The 16,851-nt window shown below is 46.0% G+C and overlaps 1 protein-coding gene across 2 annotated transcripts in view; it reads right to left on the bottom strand.

The window, feature by feature from the left end:
* Positions 1–16,851, bottom strand: part of ALK (ALK receptor tyrosine kinase) — a 545,961-nt gene that overhangs the window by 23,622 nt on the left and 505,488 nt on the right. Inside the window, exons 15-20 of one of the 2 annotated variants that reach the window (XM_025215973.1) lie at positions 14,094–14,225; positions 12,897–13,041; positions 9,709–9,807; positions 7,089–7,241; positions 5,213–5,311; positions 2,964–3,150 (exon numbers count right to left, since the gene is read on the bottom strand). In XM_025215973.1, the coding sequence (XP_025071758.1) occupies positions 2,964–3,150; positions 5,213–5,311; positions 7,089–7,241; positions 9,709–9,807; positions 12,897–13,041; positions 14,094–14,225 (815 nt within the window). Of the gene's footprint in view, positions 1–2,963; positions 3,151–5,212; positions 5,312–7,088; positions 7,242–9,708; positions 9,808–10,096; positions 10,218–12,896; positions 13,042–14,093; positions 14,226–16,851 lie in introns of those variants that run through there. The other variant, XM_025215969.1, reaches the window with a different exon arrangement.

The raw sequence follows: 16,851 nt of genomic DNA on the forward strand, positions 1-16,851 counted from the left end.
GCGGGGTGTGCGGGGCGCAAGTGCCAAGCAGGGCACGGCTCTGGCCAGTGCTGCACATTGCAGCAAGGGGTGCAGCCTCTGTGCGGCTGCCTGTATCGCTGGTGCTTCCCTCCACTCACATGCAGCCCCTGCACTCACCCAGTAGGGAGGAAAGCCCCACGTGCTGGAGTCAGGTGCCTTCCTTGCCAGGGCTGTGCAGCACTGGAGAGAAGCCTCAGGTGCTGGAGCCGGCTGTCTTCCCCACAGGGACTGCGCTGCAGGGGAAGGCAGCCCCAGGCAGGGACTGCACGTGAGTGGCAGGGAGCACTGGTGATACAGGCAGCTGCGTGGAGGCCGCACCCCTCACTGTGCTGTGCAGTGCTGGCCAGAGCTGCGCCCTACTGGGCGCCTGCACTCTGAGCACCTTGCCTGCTGGTGCTACCACCACCAGCTGGGGCTGCGCACCAGGGAGGTGGGGCATGTGGGGAGTCCCCACTCCCCCCACTTTCCCTCACACCCACATGCTTCCCACCCCAGCTCTGCGCTGCTGCTGCCCCCTGTCCCCCTGGGCATGGGCTCCACCCTGCCATCAGCCCCATGCTCCGTGCTCCCTCCCAGGTGTAGCCCTGCCTCCGCTGCTTCCCTCCCAGCTGCCTGGAGCCAGCAGGAGACCAGGGAAGCGAGCAGGTCCCAGGGGCTGTGGCAGGAGCAGCCCCACAAGGAAGCTGCATGCTGGTCGGCCAGGCCCTTCCGCTCATAAGGGTGAGAGTGAGGCAATAGGGTATATTTTTGGGGCTGTGTGTACACGTGGGTGCCTTGCTCCCACCCCTGTGGGCAGAAGGGCTGGGCATAGCACAATTTGTTGGCAGCCCCCCAAGGGCTGGATGAAAGTGGTTGGCAGGCCAGATGTGGCTCACAGGCCATATTTTGCCAGCCCCTGCTCTACTCCCTGAATGAAAAGTGCTATGCAAACACACAGACTGGTTACTTTAGATCAGGGGTTGCCAGCCAGGGGTACGCGTATCCCTGGGGGTACTTGAGAAGGCCCTAGGGGGTACATGCAGGTGGGCAGGGATGGAGCGCCGCCACACACTGTTCTGCACTGCCATGCAGGCGCTGCCCACCCGGACATGGGGGGTGACGGAAGCTTATATGCGGTGGTTACCGCCCATCCGGTCATGCGCTACCTCCCCCCCGCACTCAGTGGCCGGGGGTACACTGCTTTGCATCTGGCTGCCTGGGGGTACAATGATTGAAGAAGGTTGAAAACCCTTGTTTTATTTGATAATATATTACAAAAGAAGGCTTTAAGGCTCCTGACAGAAGAATACAGAAAGAAAAGAAATCATACATCCTGTTAATACAGATTCTCTCCTATGTGCTTCACATATAATCTTGTGTCACTGCTTATTCTGGCCTTCAGGCAATTAACTTTAAAGTGATCTGTGCAGTAATAGCCACATCATGTTGTGGGCTCAGGTTTCCAGTACAGTGACATAGTCAAGCAATATAAGGGAATCCCCTTTTATTCACAGATGGATACACTTTAAGCTCCAGCAGTGCAAATCTCCTGCTGATGCTTCTGTCCTTCAACACTGATCCAGAGTACACTTACTCTATGGGCTCAGCCATAACAGGAAGCCCCTGCACTCACAGCAGGGAGGCTGAGCCCTTCGTGGTGGTCCTTCAAAGACAGAGTTAAGGCACATTCCATGAGGGCTCTGTGGGAAGTCCACATGCTGTACCAATGGTTTTACTCCTGGCCAGGGGAAACAGTGTTGCTTTCTCTGCTTGTCAGACCACAGTCTAGGAAGTGGAGCCACAATGCAGAGTCAAATCGCCCATGGCTTGACTGCAGTTATAAATTACTGCAGATAATGTCAGCCTGAAACATTGTTCTCTGCAATGCTGACCCACCCTTTGTGAAATAGGGATATAAAACAGATCTCCACGGCTCATAATCTTCTCTTCTTCTCCCCATCAATTCCTAGCTGTCTCCTTTACTCTGTGGCTTGAGTCACATTCAGTAATCCTCTCACAGCCCAAAGACAACATCAAAACACTCTATATTGTATCAGGAAGTCCTAACTGCTGCTTGGTGAGCTGAAGGCATATTAGACATGATAGCAGAGCACTACTCTGCTCCATCAGAAATCCAGTTAGATACTGGAGCCAGCAATATAATGTGGAATGGATTGGATGCTGTGGACTTCATCTTCAAATAAAAACTCCTGACTATCCCAAGCTCTCCTGCTTCTGAATCTTTTCTTCTTGGCTTTGTACATGAGACAACATGACATAAATGTAGTGTCATACATACCCTCTGGTTGGTGAGTAGGGGCATGTCTTTCAGAGACCTGCCCTGCTGCCATCCCAGACTCCCACAGACCATGTAGAATATGGTATGTGGCCTTCCCTGTTGCTGGCTTCTCTAGTCCTAACTCTATGGTCTGGCCTCTCATCACCCACTGGTGCTGTTACCACTGATGATGTCACTCTCATTGCCAGAAATTCAGTCAGACACTTTTAAAGAACCTTCTGCAAGCTTCATGCCTCCCTGTATTTCCTCAGTTACTATCTGGCATAAAACAGAGGAGAAGCAAGAATTTCTATGGATGACATCTTTTACTGGACCAACTGCAAAGGAGCCATTCCACAGGGGTAATCAAGAGCCTGGAAGGAAGGTGCTGGACTCGCTGGGCTTTATAACAACAGCTCATCAATTCCTCTGACAAAGCAGAAGATGAAGGTTGTACCTGTGAAAGGATAAAATAATCCAGCCAAAGTCTAGCCCTACAGTGGTCATGTAGTAACCCTGGAATACCTCCTTAACTGCCATCATACTTTTGAGTGCTTGAAAATAGGAATGGATATAAGAATGAGTGGGTGCTTCTGTGCATGTGATAGACAGTGCATGCACTGTAAGAGATAGCGTATTTGGGTGCATGATGTGAAGCATGGGGAAGGCAAGTGGATGAGTTTACCTTATGAGGGAGATATTTTTCCGAGGCACCTCTTTGAGGTCGCTGATGGAGGTAGTCTTGCCTGCAAAACAATAGTTGGGATTGTAGTCTGTCATAATGGTGGAGGTACGCAGCTTGCTGAGTTTGTATTCAGGACTCTGTAATTCCATTTGCATGGCTTGCAGCTCCTGGTGCTTCCGGCGATACACTAGAAATAGAGTAGAATGAATTAGTGGCACAGATTGCTCTTTGAACATGAAGGTAATCCCCCACCCCTCCAGTGCAGAATGCCTGTGTTATGAATTCAGTAGAGTCTTCAAAATCCAGTCAATTGAAAAAGTCGAGGCTTTTGGCAGGTCTCTCTCCTTTGACTAAGTACATGCAGGAAATTGGAATTTATTTGATCTCATTTGGTTCAGAAATCAGGCTCAGAACTGGCTCAAGCATAAGACTTGCAGTGTTTCTTGGTTTGAAGGACAGGGTGAAATACACCTATAGTGACCTCTCTGATACAAAATAAACCTGTTTGATCAGAGATGAGTCTGAACTTCAATGTGTAGATCTAGATCCAACTTCCCCCAAGCTCAAAGGTGTTCACATGCAGGGTTTCTGTTTAAATACACCATCCCTATTTCAAGGAGTCCTGAATAGTTTCACTGCATCCCATTGTCACAGTGTTGAGAATGATATTCTAAGTAAAGCAAAGCTTCCCTCCACAGTGAAGCTGTGTAAATAAAAGGACTTCATTTTATGAGACTCCCTCTTGATCCCCTAGCTCTGGACAAAAATAGGAAGGGAATCAAGAGGGAGTGAAAAGAAAGTGTTTACAGTAAATCCACTCATGTAATCAAATGTTTCTAAACCTCAGACATGGTTTGAATTTAGGGTGTGGGGAGCTCTGAGAATCAGTTTTCAAATAAGTTCACCTAGCTTCACACATAAATCATTCACCACAGACAGTCAGGCTGCTAAAGTTACTTTGAAATCATAAATGATACTGAACACAGAAGTTTCCAAAGCAGAGTCCCAATCATGAGTGGGTTAAATCAATAATAGTTTTGCTACTGACTTCCATGCGAGCCAGAATGGCCCCAAAGAGTGTCCATAGTAGACATCATATCCACTCTGATAGATAAGTTGCTCAAGAGCAGAGATGGGGTTAACATGCACTAGAAGCATGGATTGAATGGCCTATCATCAGGCTCTTTCAGTTCTTTCCCTTCACCAAAGCTCTTGCTTTGATTTCTCAGATCTGAGCTCATCCCTGAGATGGGAATGATAGGGATGGTCAGAAAGAAATGGGACTATTCTTGTGCTCCATGAAAAGTAATTAGATCTTTTTTTAAAGGGACACTGTCAGGGCATCTAAAATCAGGCATGTGTGTTACTGATAACTCCTGAAATTCTCAAAACTGAAATAAACTGCACAAACCTAATTTACTACTTGCCATTTTTCCTTTGGGTTTTTTTAAACATTTCACCGAGAGAAAAAAGATTGACTAGACACAATCACTGGCTGTCACACACTATAACAATCCTGATGTGTTTGGAGTCATAATGTAGGCAGGTGGATTGTTCATATAAAAAAAAATAAAACCTTAATTGAAATTCTATAAAAAAGGCCTGGAATATCTACATCTTACTGCCTCATGATTTGTACCACTGGAATATAGACCAAGGTTTTTCAAACTTGGTTTTCAGAACCTAGACACCTAAATCCATATGATGGGTCATTAAAGTAAAAGAGGCTCAATTCTTTCAAGGTGTTCTGTGCCCACAGCTCTCGTTAAAGTCAGTGAAGGTTGGAAGTTGCGCTCTGATGTTTTTCAACCCCAAACCATTCAGTACATCTCTTTAAAGATGCAGTCATAAGAAATATCACATTGCTGTAGTCAGTCACTGTAACGACCTTGCAACCAGCTAGTAGAGAGGAAGACTGTCAGTATTTCGATTAAGGTACCTGGCTTCTCCATTTATACCCGTACTTGACAGCTGCTGAAATATAAAATAACTATAATATATGCTTCAACAAAAAACAAAACAAAACCCTTTCCTTCTTCACTTTTCTTTTAGCGAGGAACAATGTCTTCAAAATTGATCATTTTGGTTAAAAATATTTGTCAAAAACCTCAAAACAACTGAATTCATATTAAAAGAAGATAAAGCTGAAAGCTTGAGTTATAATGCAGTGGTTTGTGGCTCATGTAGGAAGTAGCACATGCTATAACTTTTTGCTGAGCTGAACACATTTTATTTTTGGAGACACTCACCTATCATGATCCCTGAAAAAGCCAGAATGAGGGCAGCAACCAGGGCTGAAGTCACTACAGACAAGACCAAGGAGAGGGGGAGATGAACTCCTGGGCCTGCTGAAAGAGATGCATGAGAGAAAAAAGGGAGTTAGGGATTTAAAAGGCTTGTCCTGATTGTCACCAATTTTTTGCAGTACTTTTTTTCTGCTCCTCCTTCCATTTGCTCCATCTGTTGCTCTTGAGCTGTAGGAGTACCTCTGCCATAAGTGACTCCCAGATTTGTGACCTCCAATGGCTCATTGTTTCACTTTCCTCAATTAAGTTCAAGGCATTAAAACAGATGGTTTTCTATCAGGAAATTAACATGTGCACCCGCTCCATATGAAAACAAGGCCATAAAATCAGGGGTGGGGGAAGGTGGGTGTGCGCAGGGGGAAGAATGCTAAATTGTTGGGGGCTGCCATCAATGCTAAGTCACAGCAAAAACAGGAGGACAGCAGCAGTATATCATCAACTAAATGCATCTCATCTCAGGCAGGAGAAAAATAGAGGATGGTGTGCTTGGAGAACCATACTCTACGGCTACAGGCTCACTTTGGAGCATTTTCCCATCACAGATCAGTCAATTAAAGTTCCTTCAGCATACCCCAGTAAAGAAGTAGCATTATCCCCAGTTTACGGATAGCAGTACTGAAACAAAAAGAGGGTTAGCAACTTTCCCAAGTCAGTGGCAGAGTTGGGAGCAGGGTCTGGGACCTCAGGCGCAGAGTCGATTACTGAGTTGAGATTGCTGGACACAGATACAGAAAGCTAAACCCCATACTGGAGCACTGAGGGTGAACAAGGCAAAAGTACACCAACCAGCTTGCCTCTGCTTTGCATTTGGCTCTCTGAATAAATGTCAGACTGGGATTCCCCTTGCTTTTCCCTTGCTGGGCTCCCTCACTCATTATGCAGGTAGATTTTGCCCATCGCAAGCTGCATTTTAAGATTACGTCCCCCCTCCCTCTGCCTCAACTCCCTGATTGTTTACAGCTGGCTCTCCAGAGACCTGAGCTCAGGGATGACTAGAAAATTCTGGTTGGCTTTGGGATCAAGCGAGTGAATCTTAGTGAATTGCAGACTGGACCTCCTCACTCTGACCTGGGATAGTCAGAGCCAATATAACTAGAGGAGCTGTTTTTATAGGCATGCATTAGACATCCTGCTCACACATCTTGGTCCCTCAGTACTTCATGGCTGCTAAATGTCCCATATGTACAGCAGAGGAAAGCACCAGTGCTGGCTTGCGGACCTCTGATCACTGCAGCACCATCTTTTGGCTGAAAACTGTCTTCTGTGGTTCATTAGAAACAAAGTATCTTTGCAGCAAATGCCTACAGCAAAGGGGATTGTGATCTGTCAGGATCATCTCTGAAAGACAGGCTACCTAGGGCTCTTGTGCCACCGTGCAATGCAAATTAGAGAAGCTTTGATCATGCATAGGGACCTACTTAATCGGAGTTTATCACTGAAACCACAAAATCCAGGATTGTCTGTGAAATCCCATGAAATCAACAAAAAAAATAAAAATAAAAATAAAATGCTGGCTTCTGCAGTGGGAGCCAGTGGTCCTTGCAGCTGGGAGGGGAAGGCGCCAGCTGGTGGGGTGGCACAAAGGGCAGCAAACAAGATTGTCCTGCCTGGGCCTCTCTGCCAATCAGCACTGAGGGGTAGAGCGGCTCAAAGGGCAGCCAGCAATCAAGATAGCAGCCACCCCCTTGTCCCTCCTTCTCCCCAGGCCTCTCTGCCAATCAGCACCGAGGGGTGTGACCACCATGAAACACCTACAAAATCAGCTCTGCAAGCCATGAGCAGGCCACAAAAACCCTTTGTCTCACCTTCACCTTCTTACCTATGCAAGAGACACCATCCTCAGCCAAGTCTGTCCCAGGCTCGCAGAAGCAAATCACTTTCTGAGTCTCCAGATCAACCCGGCACTCATCCAGCTCACAATGACTGCAGTTCAGATGCAACTTAATATCCACCTCTCCATGCCCCTCTGTCACTAGGGATTGGATGAAAGAAACTGAGTTTACTACTGTAATGATAGTCCCAAGGCTTTACCCAGACTGTGACAAGACTGCTGCCAGATGGGGTGGTGAAGGTGCAAGTACAGAAGAGCCAGGTGCCATACACAGCTGGTGGGATGGCCCCTGCCTGAAGGAGTTTGCTTTGTCCCCTGCTATTGTGACTCCTATTCAGCTTTCTTTGTTGACTGTACCTTGACATTTGCAATAGGGAAGAGGAGATAGTGGGTAGCTGAGCTAGTAGTTTTCATTTAGAAAAAAGACTCCTCTGCTAAGATGGCCTTGTATCCCTTCACAGCAGCCAGTGTAGGGATGCAGTGCAGGGGATCAGCAGGGGGCTGCAGTGCAGGGGACCAGCCAGGCTGGTGTAAAGGTGGACATCCAGCTTGAGTGAATTCCCTCAGTGCAGCAAGATATCTCGCCAGGGCTGTACTGCCTCTATGGTGGCAGAGCAGGTGCTCTGTGGTAGGCTAAGGCCATGGTGGTGCAGTTATCCACCATCCCTGGTGGTGTAAGACCCCCTGGGGTTATTGGGGGATCAGGGGAACGAACCCCCAATAACCTCAGGTCTTGGGACTTGTCTAGCTTAGGCTTCTGCCATTTGGGCTGTGCAAGTAATTGAGTGTTAGGTTCTCTCCCACCATCTATGTCCTCCCCCACCTCCCCACAAACCGCCACCCCCCCAACAAAACCAACAGGTTTTGGGTTGAATGGAGTCTTCCTTCCTTATTTTCCTCAAACATTTGTAATAAAAGCCAAGGCACTGAAGGACCAGGTTTGGAGAACATGGCTGAAGGAGGAGCTTTCTTGCCTTTTCCCAATTGGCCAGAGGTCAGGAAATTCACCCAGTGTGTAGGAAATAAGGTTCAGTTTCCTGCTTTCCTTATGGAGGTGTAAATCTACATGCCTGCTTCCCAGAAGAGTGTCCAAGCCATTAGGCTATAGGGTATGATAGGACAGATGTATATTCAGTGTCTTTTGCTGATGAGCCTCCATGGAGCAGAAAACTCTTTAAAAAATGCTCTGAGAAAGAGATGGAGACAGAGGGCGTGTGTAGACAACACAAGAGACAGAGCGACAGAGGCAGACAGAGACAGCAAATGGCTATCCCCTGGTGGGTAGGATGCTCACCTGGGAGGTAAGAGACCTCATTTCCACTCTGTTCCTTGCCTGATTCAGAGTGGAGAGCTCACCTAGTCTTTCACCACACAAGAGCATGCCCAAACTAATGGGCTACAGGACATTCTGGCACCAGCCTCCCTCAGTGTCTCCTGCTGACACAGTGCCAGTTTGTATAAAATATTTACAATGTCATTAAGCCAGAGGGAGAATAATGCTCTAACCTGGTGGTTGGGGTGTTGCCCTGGGAAATCGGATGGGGGGGGAGGGGGAGTGTTCAGTTGCTACTTCAGTAAATATATAAGTAATTTACTCATGGTAGAACAGCAAACCTGTCCTTGGATAGCCTTTAGCCTTGCATTTAGGATCCTTCCCTAGCAGGCTGTTCAAACCTCCTCCAGCAAAAGGAGGGGACAGGCTCAGGGTTTCCCACCTTCCGGGTACATGATCTGACGCCCTGGCTACTAAGCGAGACAGAGAACATTCAGGTATCTGGTCAGTCTAGCCCTTTAACTACCTTTGCTTTTATTACAAGTTGGTCCAAAAATGAATCCATTCTGGCATTTCCAAACTGATCTGTCATTTTTCATTTTGGACAATACTGTTGGATGATGCTGATTTGAACTCACAAATAGTTTCTGCTGAATTTTTTGATGAATAAATGCATTTCCCAAAATAATGTCATTCAGCTATACTGCCACTACACAAGGGAAATCAAGATCAAGTCACTGAGTCCAGACTAGGAAGGCTGTGCTAATGCAGTTTACTCCATCCCTGAGCATGGGGGAAGCAGTGCATTTCTCTTCTCCACTGTCACCCTGGGTCTGGCCAGGAGCTTTAATGGTGATGGGCTCAGTGAATAAACATTCCTCATAAGTCCACTCTCACCTTGCAACACAAACAGAAGCAGAACCTATAAATCTCAGACTGAGGGCAGAGGCCTTTTAGATTAGGTAGTCCACACTTTGACAAGAGTAGGAGTTTTTCCTCTAGTATACACTTAAAGGCTTTGTCCAGTTCTATTTTAAGCAACTCAATTGAGGAGGCTTGTACTGCTACTTCTCTTGGGAAGACTACCCCCAGATTAACAGATGTCACAGTTAGGGAATGCTTCCTAATTAGCCTCAAGTTTCTTTTCTTCATTCCCTTTCATCTCATTAGTCCTAGTTATTAGACTTTGGTCTATCCTAAACAATATCTAGCCCTCATTTGTGTTCATAACAACATTACGGTACATCTCCTAAGGATCTTAAAGTGTTTTGCAGATGCAACCTACTGAAAACATAAAGGGAACTCATATAACGGACTGCTGACCAACATGAATACCTTTCAGTGCCGGGGTGTATAAGATACCCATTGGATTAATAAAGGACACACCGTCCTCCCCATCCATCTCGGGGTCATTCTCCGCTGCCGCATTGCCACCTACATCAAATCAGAAGGCACCTTAACATACTCTGGCTCACTAGAACTAAGCTGCAGTTAATTTTTGCAATATGCATGCACATTCATTGTATGAAGCATCCGAATGAGAAAAGGAAATTATTCAGTCCAAATATCCAGCTGGGCAGCTTAATGGATGATGGGAAGGTTTAGTAGATTGTGGTATGGGCTGCCGGCCTTTCACTTCAATAACACGTGGCTCTTAACAAACAGAATTAATCTTTCAGTTCAAGTCCCCAGCAGACCATTGCTCTCTAAGCACAAACATCACCTTTAACCATTCGGATGCTGTGTAAAATAGTCGGACCCTCCTGTGCATTCGTTTGGCCAGCAGGCTGGAAGATGCCAGTGCTTGAGGGCCAGTTCTGCACAGTTGCTGATGAGGATTTGTACTTCACCAGCACAGAGAGTAACAGTCATCTGTTCTCCAGTGTCTCCTTCTCAACCTTTGGCCAGGGTGGTCCACCAGGAATGGGGGACAGAAGGAGTTTGCATGGGAGATGTCCAGGCATGCCTTGGACAATCAGAGGGTCGGTCAGGTAGCATGCATGGACCCCCTGCTTCTCCTCGCCACGCACAATAAAGAGGGGGTTGCTGTCCCCTTTCATCATCCTTGGCAGAGGAGAAAAAGCACAATGCAAAAAACATTCTCCCGTGTGATGCATTCTGTTGGGAAAAAAACTGTTACGCATAACATCATCATCACAGTACATGGGGTCAAGCTAGGTATTCAGGCTAACTGCTTCCCTTTGGGGTTTCCAGTCTACCCTGGCCTTGATTTCAAGCCACTTGGGTTATTGCTAACTATGGGTTAGGACTCAAGATGCAGGGTTGCCCAGGAGGGCTTATTAAGGGATTGTGGTGCCTTTTACTGCATCTTGAAACAAGCTGTGCAGTAGTAACTTGGGGTCACTGACATCTGATGGCTGCCCTGAGGCCTACTGGCCATGGATTAGCAACCTCAGTTAAGTTCATTGTAAACTAAAACCATCACCAAAGTTATTATAATCAGCCTCCTTGTTGGCAGTCTTAGCACTGGGCCCAAGAACTGGACGATGGAGGCTGAGCTTCCTGCCTTGCCTCTAGGGCAGAGCTTTCCAAACTGTGTGCCGCGACACATTAGTGTGTCGGTGGCAGTGTGTAGGTGTGTCGCGCGAAATGCAGAAAATTTTGCGGAAGGGCACCGCGAAGCTCCCTTACTTGCGTCTGCTTCCCTTGGCCCCTCCCCCGGAACTGAATTACTGTGTCGCGAAATGATGCATGTCTAAAAAGTGTGTCACCAACATGAAAAGTTTGGAAAGCTCTGCTCTAGGGGCTATCCGTCCAGGGATGAGGCATGCTGGCAGTAGGGCAGGGCAGAGGAAGTTTGCATTGCCACTCCGCATGCTGACTCTCTCTTAGGTGTATGGCTTGCTTGCCAGCCTCCATGGCAAAGGCTCCCAAGGACAGGTGCAGACAACATGACTGCAAAGCTGATGGCTGATACTTTTTCACTATCCCAAGCAAGAGTGAAAGGGCTTGGCTATTTATCACAATTCAAGAACCATGGCAGGATCTTGATGGTGTCATTTCCAGACTGCAAAGCCAAGATTCCAGCTGAAGAACTGACATCTGGCTATTTGCTTAAAAAGCTAAATACCATATATTCACACAGAGCTAGATGCAACACAGCAACATCCTATTAAACAACAGTCATATATAGATATATACCAGTGATAAGAGAATTTCTGATCACTAAAGGAGGGGAAGGGACACCTTGAACAGGAAGCCACTTTACCTATATATCCTCCGCCTCCTCCACCTGAGGAGCACCCCCCTCCACCCCCTCCGAAACCCCCTCTTGTCTCCCACCCCCACTTCTTCGTGGCCTGGGGGCAGGATCTTCCTCCAGTAGCACCTTCCAGCAAGGACTTTCCTGACCACAGGAAGGAAGTGTTATCATTCCAGCCACCTCCACCACCTGCAGTTAAGAGGAAAGAAAACAACCCAGCTATGTTTCTGTTACATCTGGAAAACATATACATCAGCAGAGTGAATACTCATTCAAAATCCCTCAGCAGCAGGTAGACCATCATATAGTGCCATTAAAGCTGGGGATGGGAATCAGGATTCCTGGGTTCTATTCAAAGTTCTGCCACTAATGTGCTGTCTGACTTTTTACCACAGGGGCTCTCTGCCTCTTTCCACTTGTCTGCGAAGAGAACAACATAGTAACAAAACCAGGACATAAAATAAGTATTTTCTATGAAAAATGTTGGGATTTTTTTAGACCATTTCCTGCTTTTCAAGAGAAACTAGACACCAAGCTTTTTTGGTTTTTGAAAAGGGAATTTAATTTTTTTTTTCATAAAACCAGAACATTTTTTAAAGAAATGATGTTTTTTCCATGACAAAGATCATTTTTCTTCAAAAAAAAAGTTTTGGCTGATAGTGCTTAGCCAGCTCACAGTGCAACGTGTTGTTGCCCTCCATTGGATGTTCAGTTCTGGTTGGCAGATGGGTGACATTTAACGGAGAATACATACGCACTGCACAGTTCATGTGGCTCAGACGCCAAAGGCAGTATAGCACTGATCTCTATGAGGGCCAATTTACCATGCTTCTTGGTCAGAGATAGACTGGGTAGTCCTACACTGCACTGGTTTGGGTGGACGTGCCCACACAATCATCTTTATCTGGAGTGGAGGGACTAGGGCTTTGCAAGATTTAATCTGAATAATTTTTGCTGCAAAAAGACTTTGAAAGATCTCAGCCTTGTCCTGATGTGGAAATCACCCACATTTTTTGTCCTACAGGAAAACTGCTTACCATCCAGTTCAACAGACAATTCATGCAACAATGCCTTGACCCTCATGGAAGGGCTTGTTCGGTCTTTGGTGTCTTTGGGGTGGGTACATTAAGCTGATGCCTGCCTCAGCCAGGGGAAGGCTGTTAAGCAGCTATGCTAGAGGACTGCCAGCACAATTTTCATGAAGTGTCCACTAGAAATTTCATCCCTATGGTGGCTGTAGCTTGGGAGAATCTCACATTTGCCTGGCAAGCATTTTCTGAACAAAGTAAACCTTCCTTACCTGCAGCTCCTGAATTTCCATTCAGACCTGGAACTGAAGAATCATTCTCCAGCCTTTCTGGATGAAACGTGTCTGTTTTGGCCCTGTAAGCCCTGCCACCACCTCCTGCCGCAATTAGCAAGGGAACTGGCTCTCCATTCTCCATCTTAATTGAGAAATGAAGCTGGGGTTTAGGCTGTCAGACATGCAAATAAAAGTTCATCCCACAGGCTAGTTACTGCTATGTACTAAGCAAGCCCCCAGGACTGCTCAGCAGTCCAAATTACCATTGCATTATTTATGTATCTGCCTCCTAAAGATTAATGAATGCCCTAGTCCCACTACGTACTGTAATGGAAAACAGCAGACTCAACTGCCTTATGTATTGTACACCCCAGTGCTGATGGCTCCTGTAAAGCATGTAATGTTTTTTTATGATGGAGTGCATTGCTCTATGGTGCGCTGCTCTGTGCAGTAGAGCACAGTGGTGCCAGCAGTCACATATACCATACTGGGCACGCTTGATTGTGCAGATTTACTGTTACATGATGCACGCTGATTTGAAGCATACTGAGAACACCAGAAGCTGTGGTTTCAAATGCATGTTGATAGACTTTGCCAGCCTTTATCACAATATGAGCAACCTGTGATACAGCTCACTGGATTTTAGATACAGGCTGTGCCTACAGCAGACAGAAAAAGTTGATCCCAAATGTTCCACCACAGAATTCAAAGACTACAGCCAGGGCTCTATATAGTCTGCAATTCCACAGCTGCATAAACTGCTGTGGAGTTTGCGCCTGTGGCAGGAATAAGACTCCAAAATTGTGGCTTTCATTTAAAACAAGTAGCATAAGCCCTTACAGTTATGCAGAGAACCTTTTACATGTGAGCAGTGTGAAGTGAAGTGGCACTGTCTGTATTGGAAGACAGTCTTAGCAAAGCTCTAAGAAGTGTGAACAGCCTCTCATTTCAGTGAGGGGAGCAAGTTCTCTCTGAATGCACAGCCATGCACTGTATATATAAGTTTGATCAAAGTTCACTTTAAGGCTCCTTTACAGCCTCCAGATGGGAACAGGAATCAGGCCGACAGCACTTTTGTTGTTCCAAGGTGGGATGGAAGGGACTCTTAATAAACAGTAGAGTGCTTTCATAGTGAAGGCTGTAGCAGCATGCACTACATTTATAGAATAACGTATAATGACTGTGCTCCCATACCTTAAATATGTAAGTTGCTCCTCCACCTCCTCCACCTCCTCCAGCCCATTCACTGACACTTTTGTTCACCCGAATCTCTTCTTCAATCACATTATTTTCTCCAATGCAGACTTTCTGTATAACGTGGTTCGTCTGCAGACAGAAGAGCAAATCCAAGTTCAGATTAGGGGGATGGACAAACATACTTTTTACCTAATTCAAAGGCGGATGGGGAGCTGCCAACTGGGAGCAGGAATCAGCTGTTACGATGCAACACTTACCTGTGCACGGTCCTGTAGATAAACATATGAGCGAAATCACCCTAACTTTATCCCTAAATGAAAGGGGTTAAAGTCTTCCTAGGCTTGTATCCCTACAGAATCATGCAAATGTAACATCTACCTTGTATCACTGGATGTGGAAACCTTCCATATCCACCTGTACCTCAGGAGTCTCCATGCTGTTGTACACACTAAACTAAGCTCATCAGCTACAAAAGCCTCACATTGCTTTCTCCTCAATATTTGCATATGAATTATCCAATCCAGCTTCCAGCAAAATTAATATGAACCAAAAATGACAAAACTATTGGAGGAGAATCCTACCCTTGGCTCTGCTATTGCTATTGGCCAAAGTCATTTGCTTCTTTTTTAACTGAATAATTTTGAAGTGAATTCAGTCAATTTAAAAAAGTGCCCAGCAGAGAGCAGACAGCTGCAGGATCTGATATCCTGTATTTATCCACAGATGAGAGAGGAGCCACCCCATGCCGGCCTTCTTAGCTTTCACCTAGTGTTTCTGGCCCATAGATCTCAGTGGGCTTTACAACAGAAGATACCGCCTGCATTGTACAAATAGAGAAATGGAGACACTTATGGCTGATGTGACTTACAGTGGCAGAGCCAGGAATAAAACCCAAGTTTCCATGTCCAGCGTCCTATTCAGTAGACCATGCTGCTTGTGTGCTTCACTCCTAACTAGAGTATGGCTAGTCCTGGTCTAGTTCATATTCCTGATGTATGTATGTCTATGCTGCATACAAAGACATGACTGCAGCTCATGTAATCCTAGCTAAGCTAGCTTTAAACTAGCTAGCTCAGGAGCAGTAGCAATGCAGCCATGGGAACACAGCATGGGTTAACCACATCCACAGTTGTCTACTATCCTGAGCAGGTTTTGCAGTCCACATTAAACTCTGTGCTACCACAGCTTGTGTGCTAGAAGTAGGGTAGGCCACTGCCACAGGCAACACGGCAGCCTGTGCTGCCCCATGCACCACCGATACCCATGACACAGAGCTGCCCTGTTACACCTCTGGCTGGCAGCACCCAGTGTAGCCTGGTCAGGTGCATCTGCAGGGTAGGCAATAGCCTCAGAGTGACAAAGCTTTCATGTCTCATGAAATGTTTGTTCCCTGTCCCCCAGCCCCACCCCACTACTGGTTAGTGCCAAATGCAGAGATGGATCCCCATCTACCATGAGAAAATCCACTAGGGAATCCTCTGAGTCCTGTAACTCATTTCAAACAGACAAATGGATAGTTTTGACTACCGTCCCAATAAACTGATCCTGAGCCAATGACCTGAAAGCAACAAAGCAGTAGTTGGGTGACTACTCATGCAAGCTGTTCACTTTGCTCTTATCTCATTGTCTGACTGAAGTCAATCAGAGCAGCTCAAGTGTTCCAGGGGAGCAGGGTTTAGCTCTGGGTATTTCATTTGGTGCCAATCTGGCCTCTAGCTCATGCTAATTTCATCTGGATGCCCCTTATGTCACTCTCAGTCTCTCTCATTATTTATACTTGCAAGTATCCGTGATTATTATCTGGCAAAGTACAACCCTCCCTGTTTCTTCCCCTTCTTCACACACAAGTGTTTTGCTGTGGGAGAAGACCTTGATGTAAACCCCTTCCCAAATTAGAACTGAAGTGTTTTGTTGTTCATAAAATGGACCCTAGAAGTTGCCAACTGTGGACCACCAGGAAAGGATTTGATTTAGAGTTTGGGAGGGAATGATTAATAAAATGATGAAGTTCAATGACCCAGAGAAACCACTAGATTAACAACTGGATTAAAAAAAAAACAACCCAAACCTTCATGGCAAAGACATAACTGATTACAACCCAATCAAGTAAAAGTCCCTTCCACAAGTCAATGCAATCTCTTTGCCTCAATGAAAGTATTACATTAGCACTCAATAAATTCTCACTAAGATTACCATGACCTGTAATTTAATGAGTCCATATATTATATTGAGCTGGAATGTCTTGATCATAGACGCTAAATGAAAATCTGAGTTAGGACATTTCTCACTCCAAAGGGACTTCATATTAACTGTGTATCGGTGTGGGGATTACTCCAATTTTATTATTTTCTCCAATGTTTGGCTCTGAAAAGTCCTCTTTTATTGTCTACACTTTCCTACATTTCCCTGTTTAAGGCAGTAAGGCCTTTTTCTTGCACGCTGACTGTGGAACAAGTGACACAGCTAAGAAATCTATGGAATGCTAATGTCTGGTGCAAGCCCCACAGTAAAATTTCCTGAGTTACTTTGCCTCCTCAAGGGGCTATCATTGAAAGAAAAGAATATAAAAAATTATATTAGCTACGGCAGCTATTAATAGTGATTATGGAGGTGAGGCCTGTCTTGTAAGCAGTTTGTAGTAATGCTTAACAACAGGGGAATCTGGATTGATTCAGCAGTAGTTCACTTAACCTCTTCCACACATGCACAAAGCATAAGGAAATGGGTTTTGTGTGGCAATCAGCATAGGCTTTCA

The sequence above is a fragment of the Alligator sinensis genome, unplaced genomic scaffold (genome assembly GCF_000455745.1).
Source record: "Alligator sinensis unplaced genomic scaffold, ASM45574v1 scaffold138_1, whole genome shotgun sequence".
NCBI classification, from domain to species: domain Eukaryota; kingdom Metazoa; phylum Chordata; order Crocodylia; family Alligatoridae; genus Alligator; species Alligator sinensis.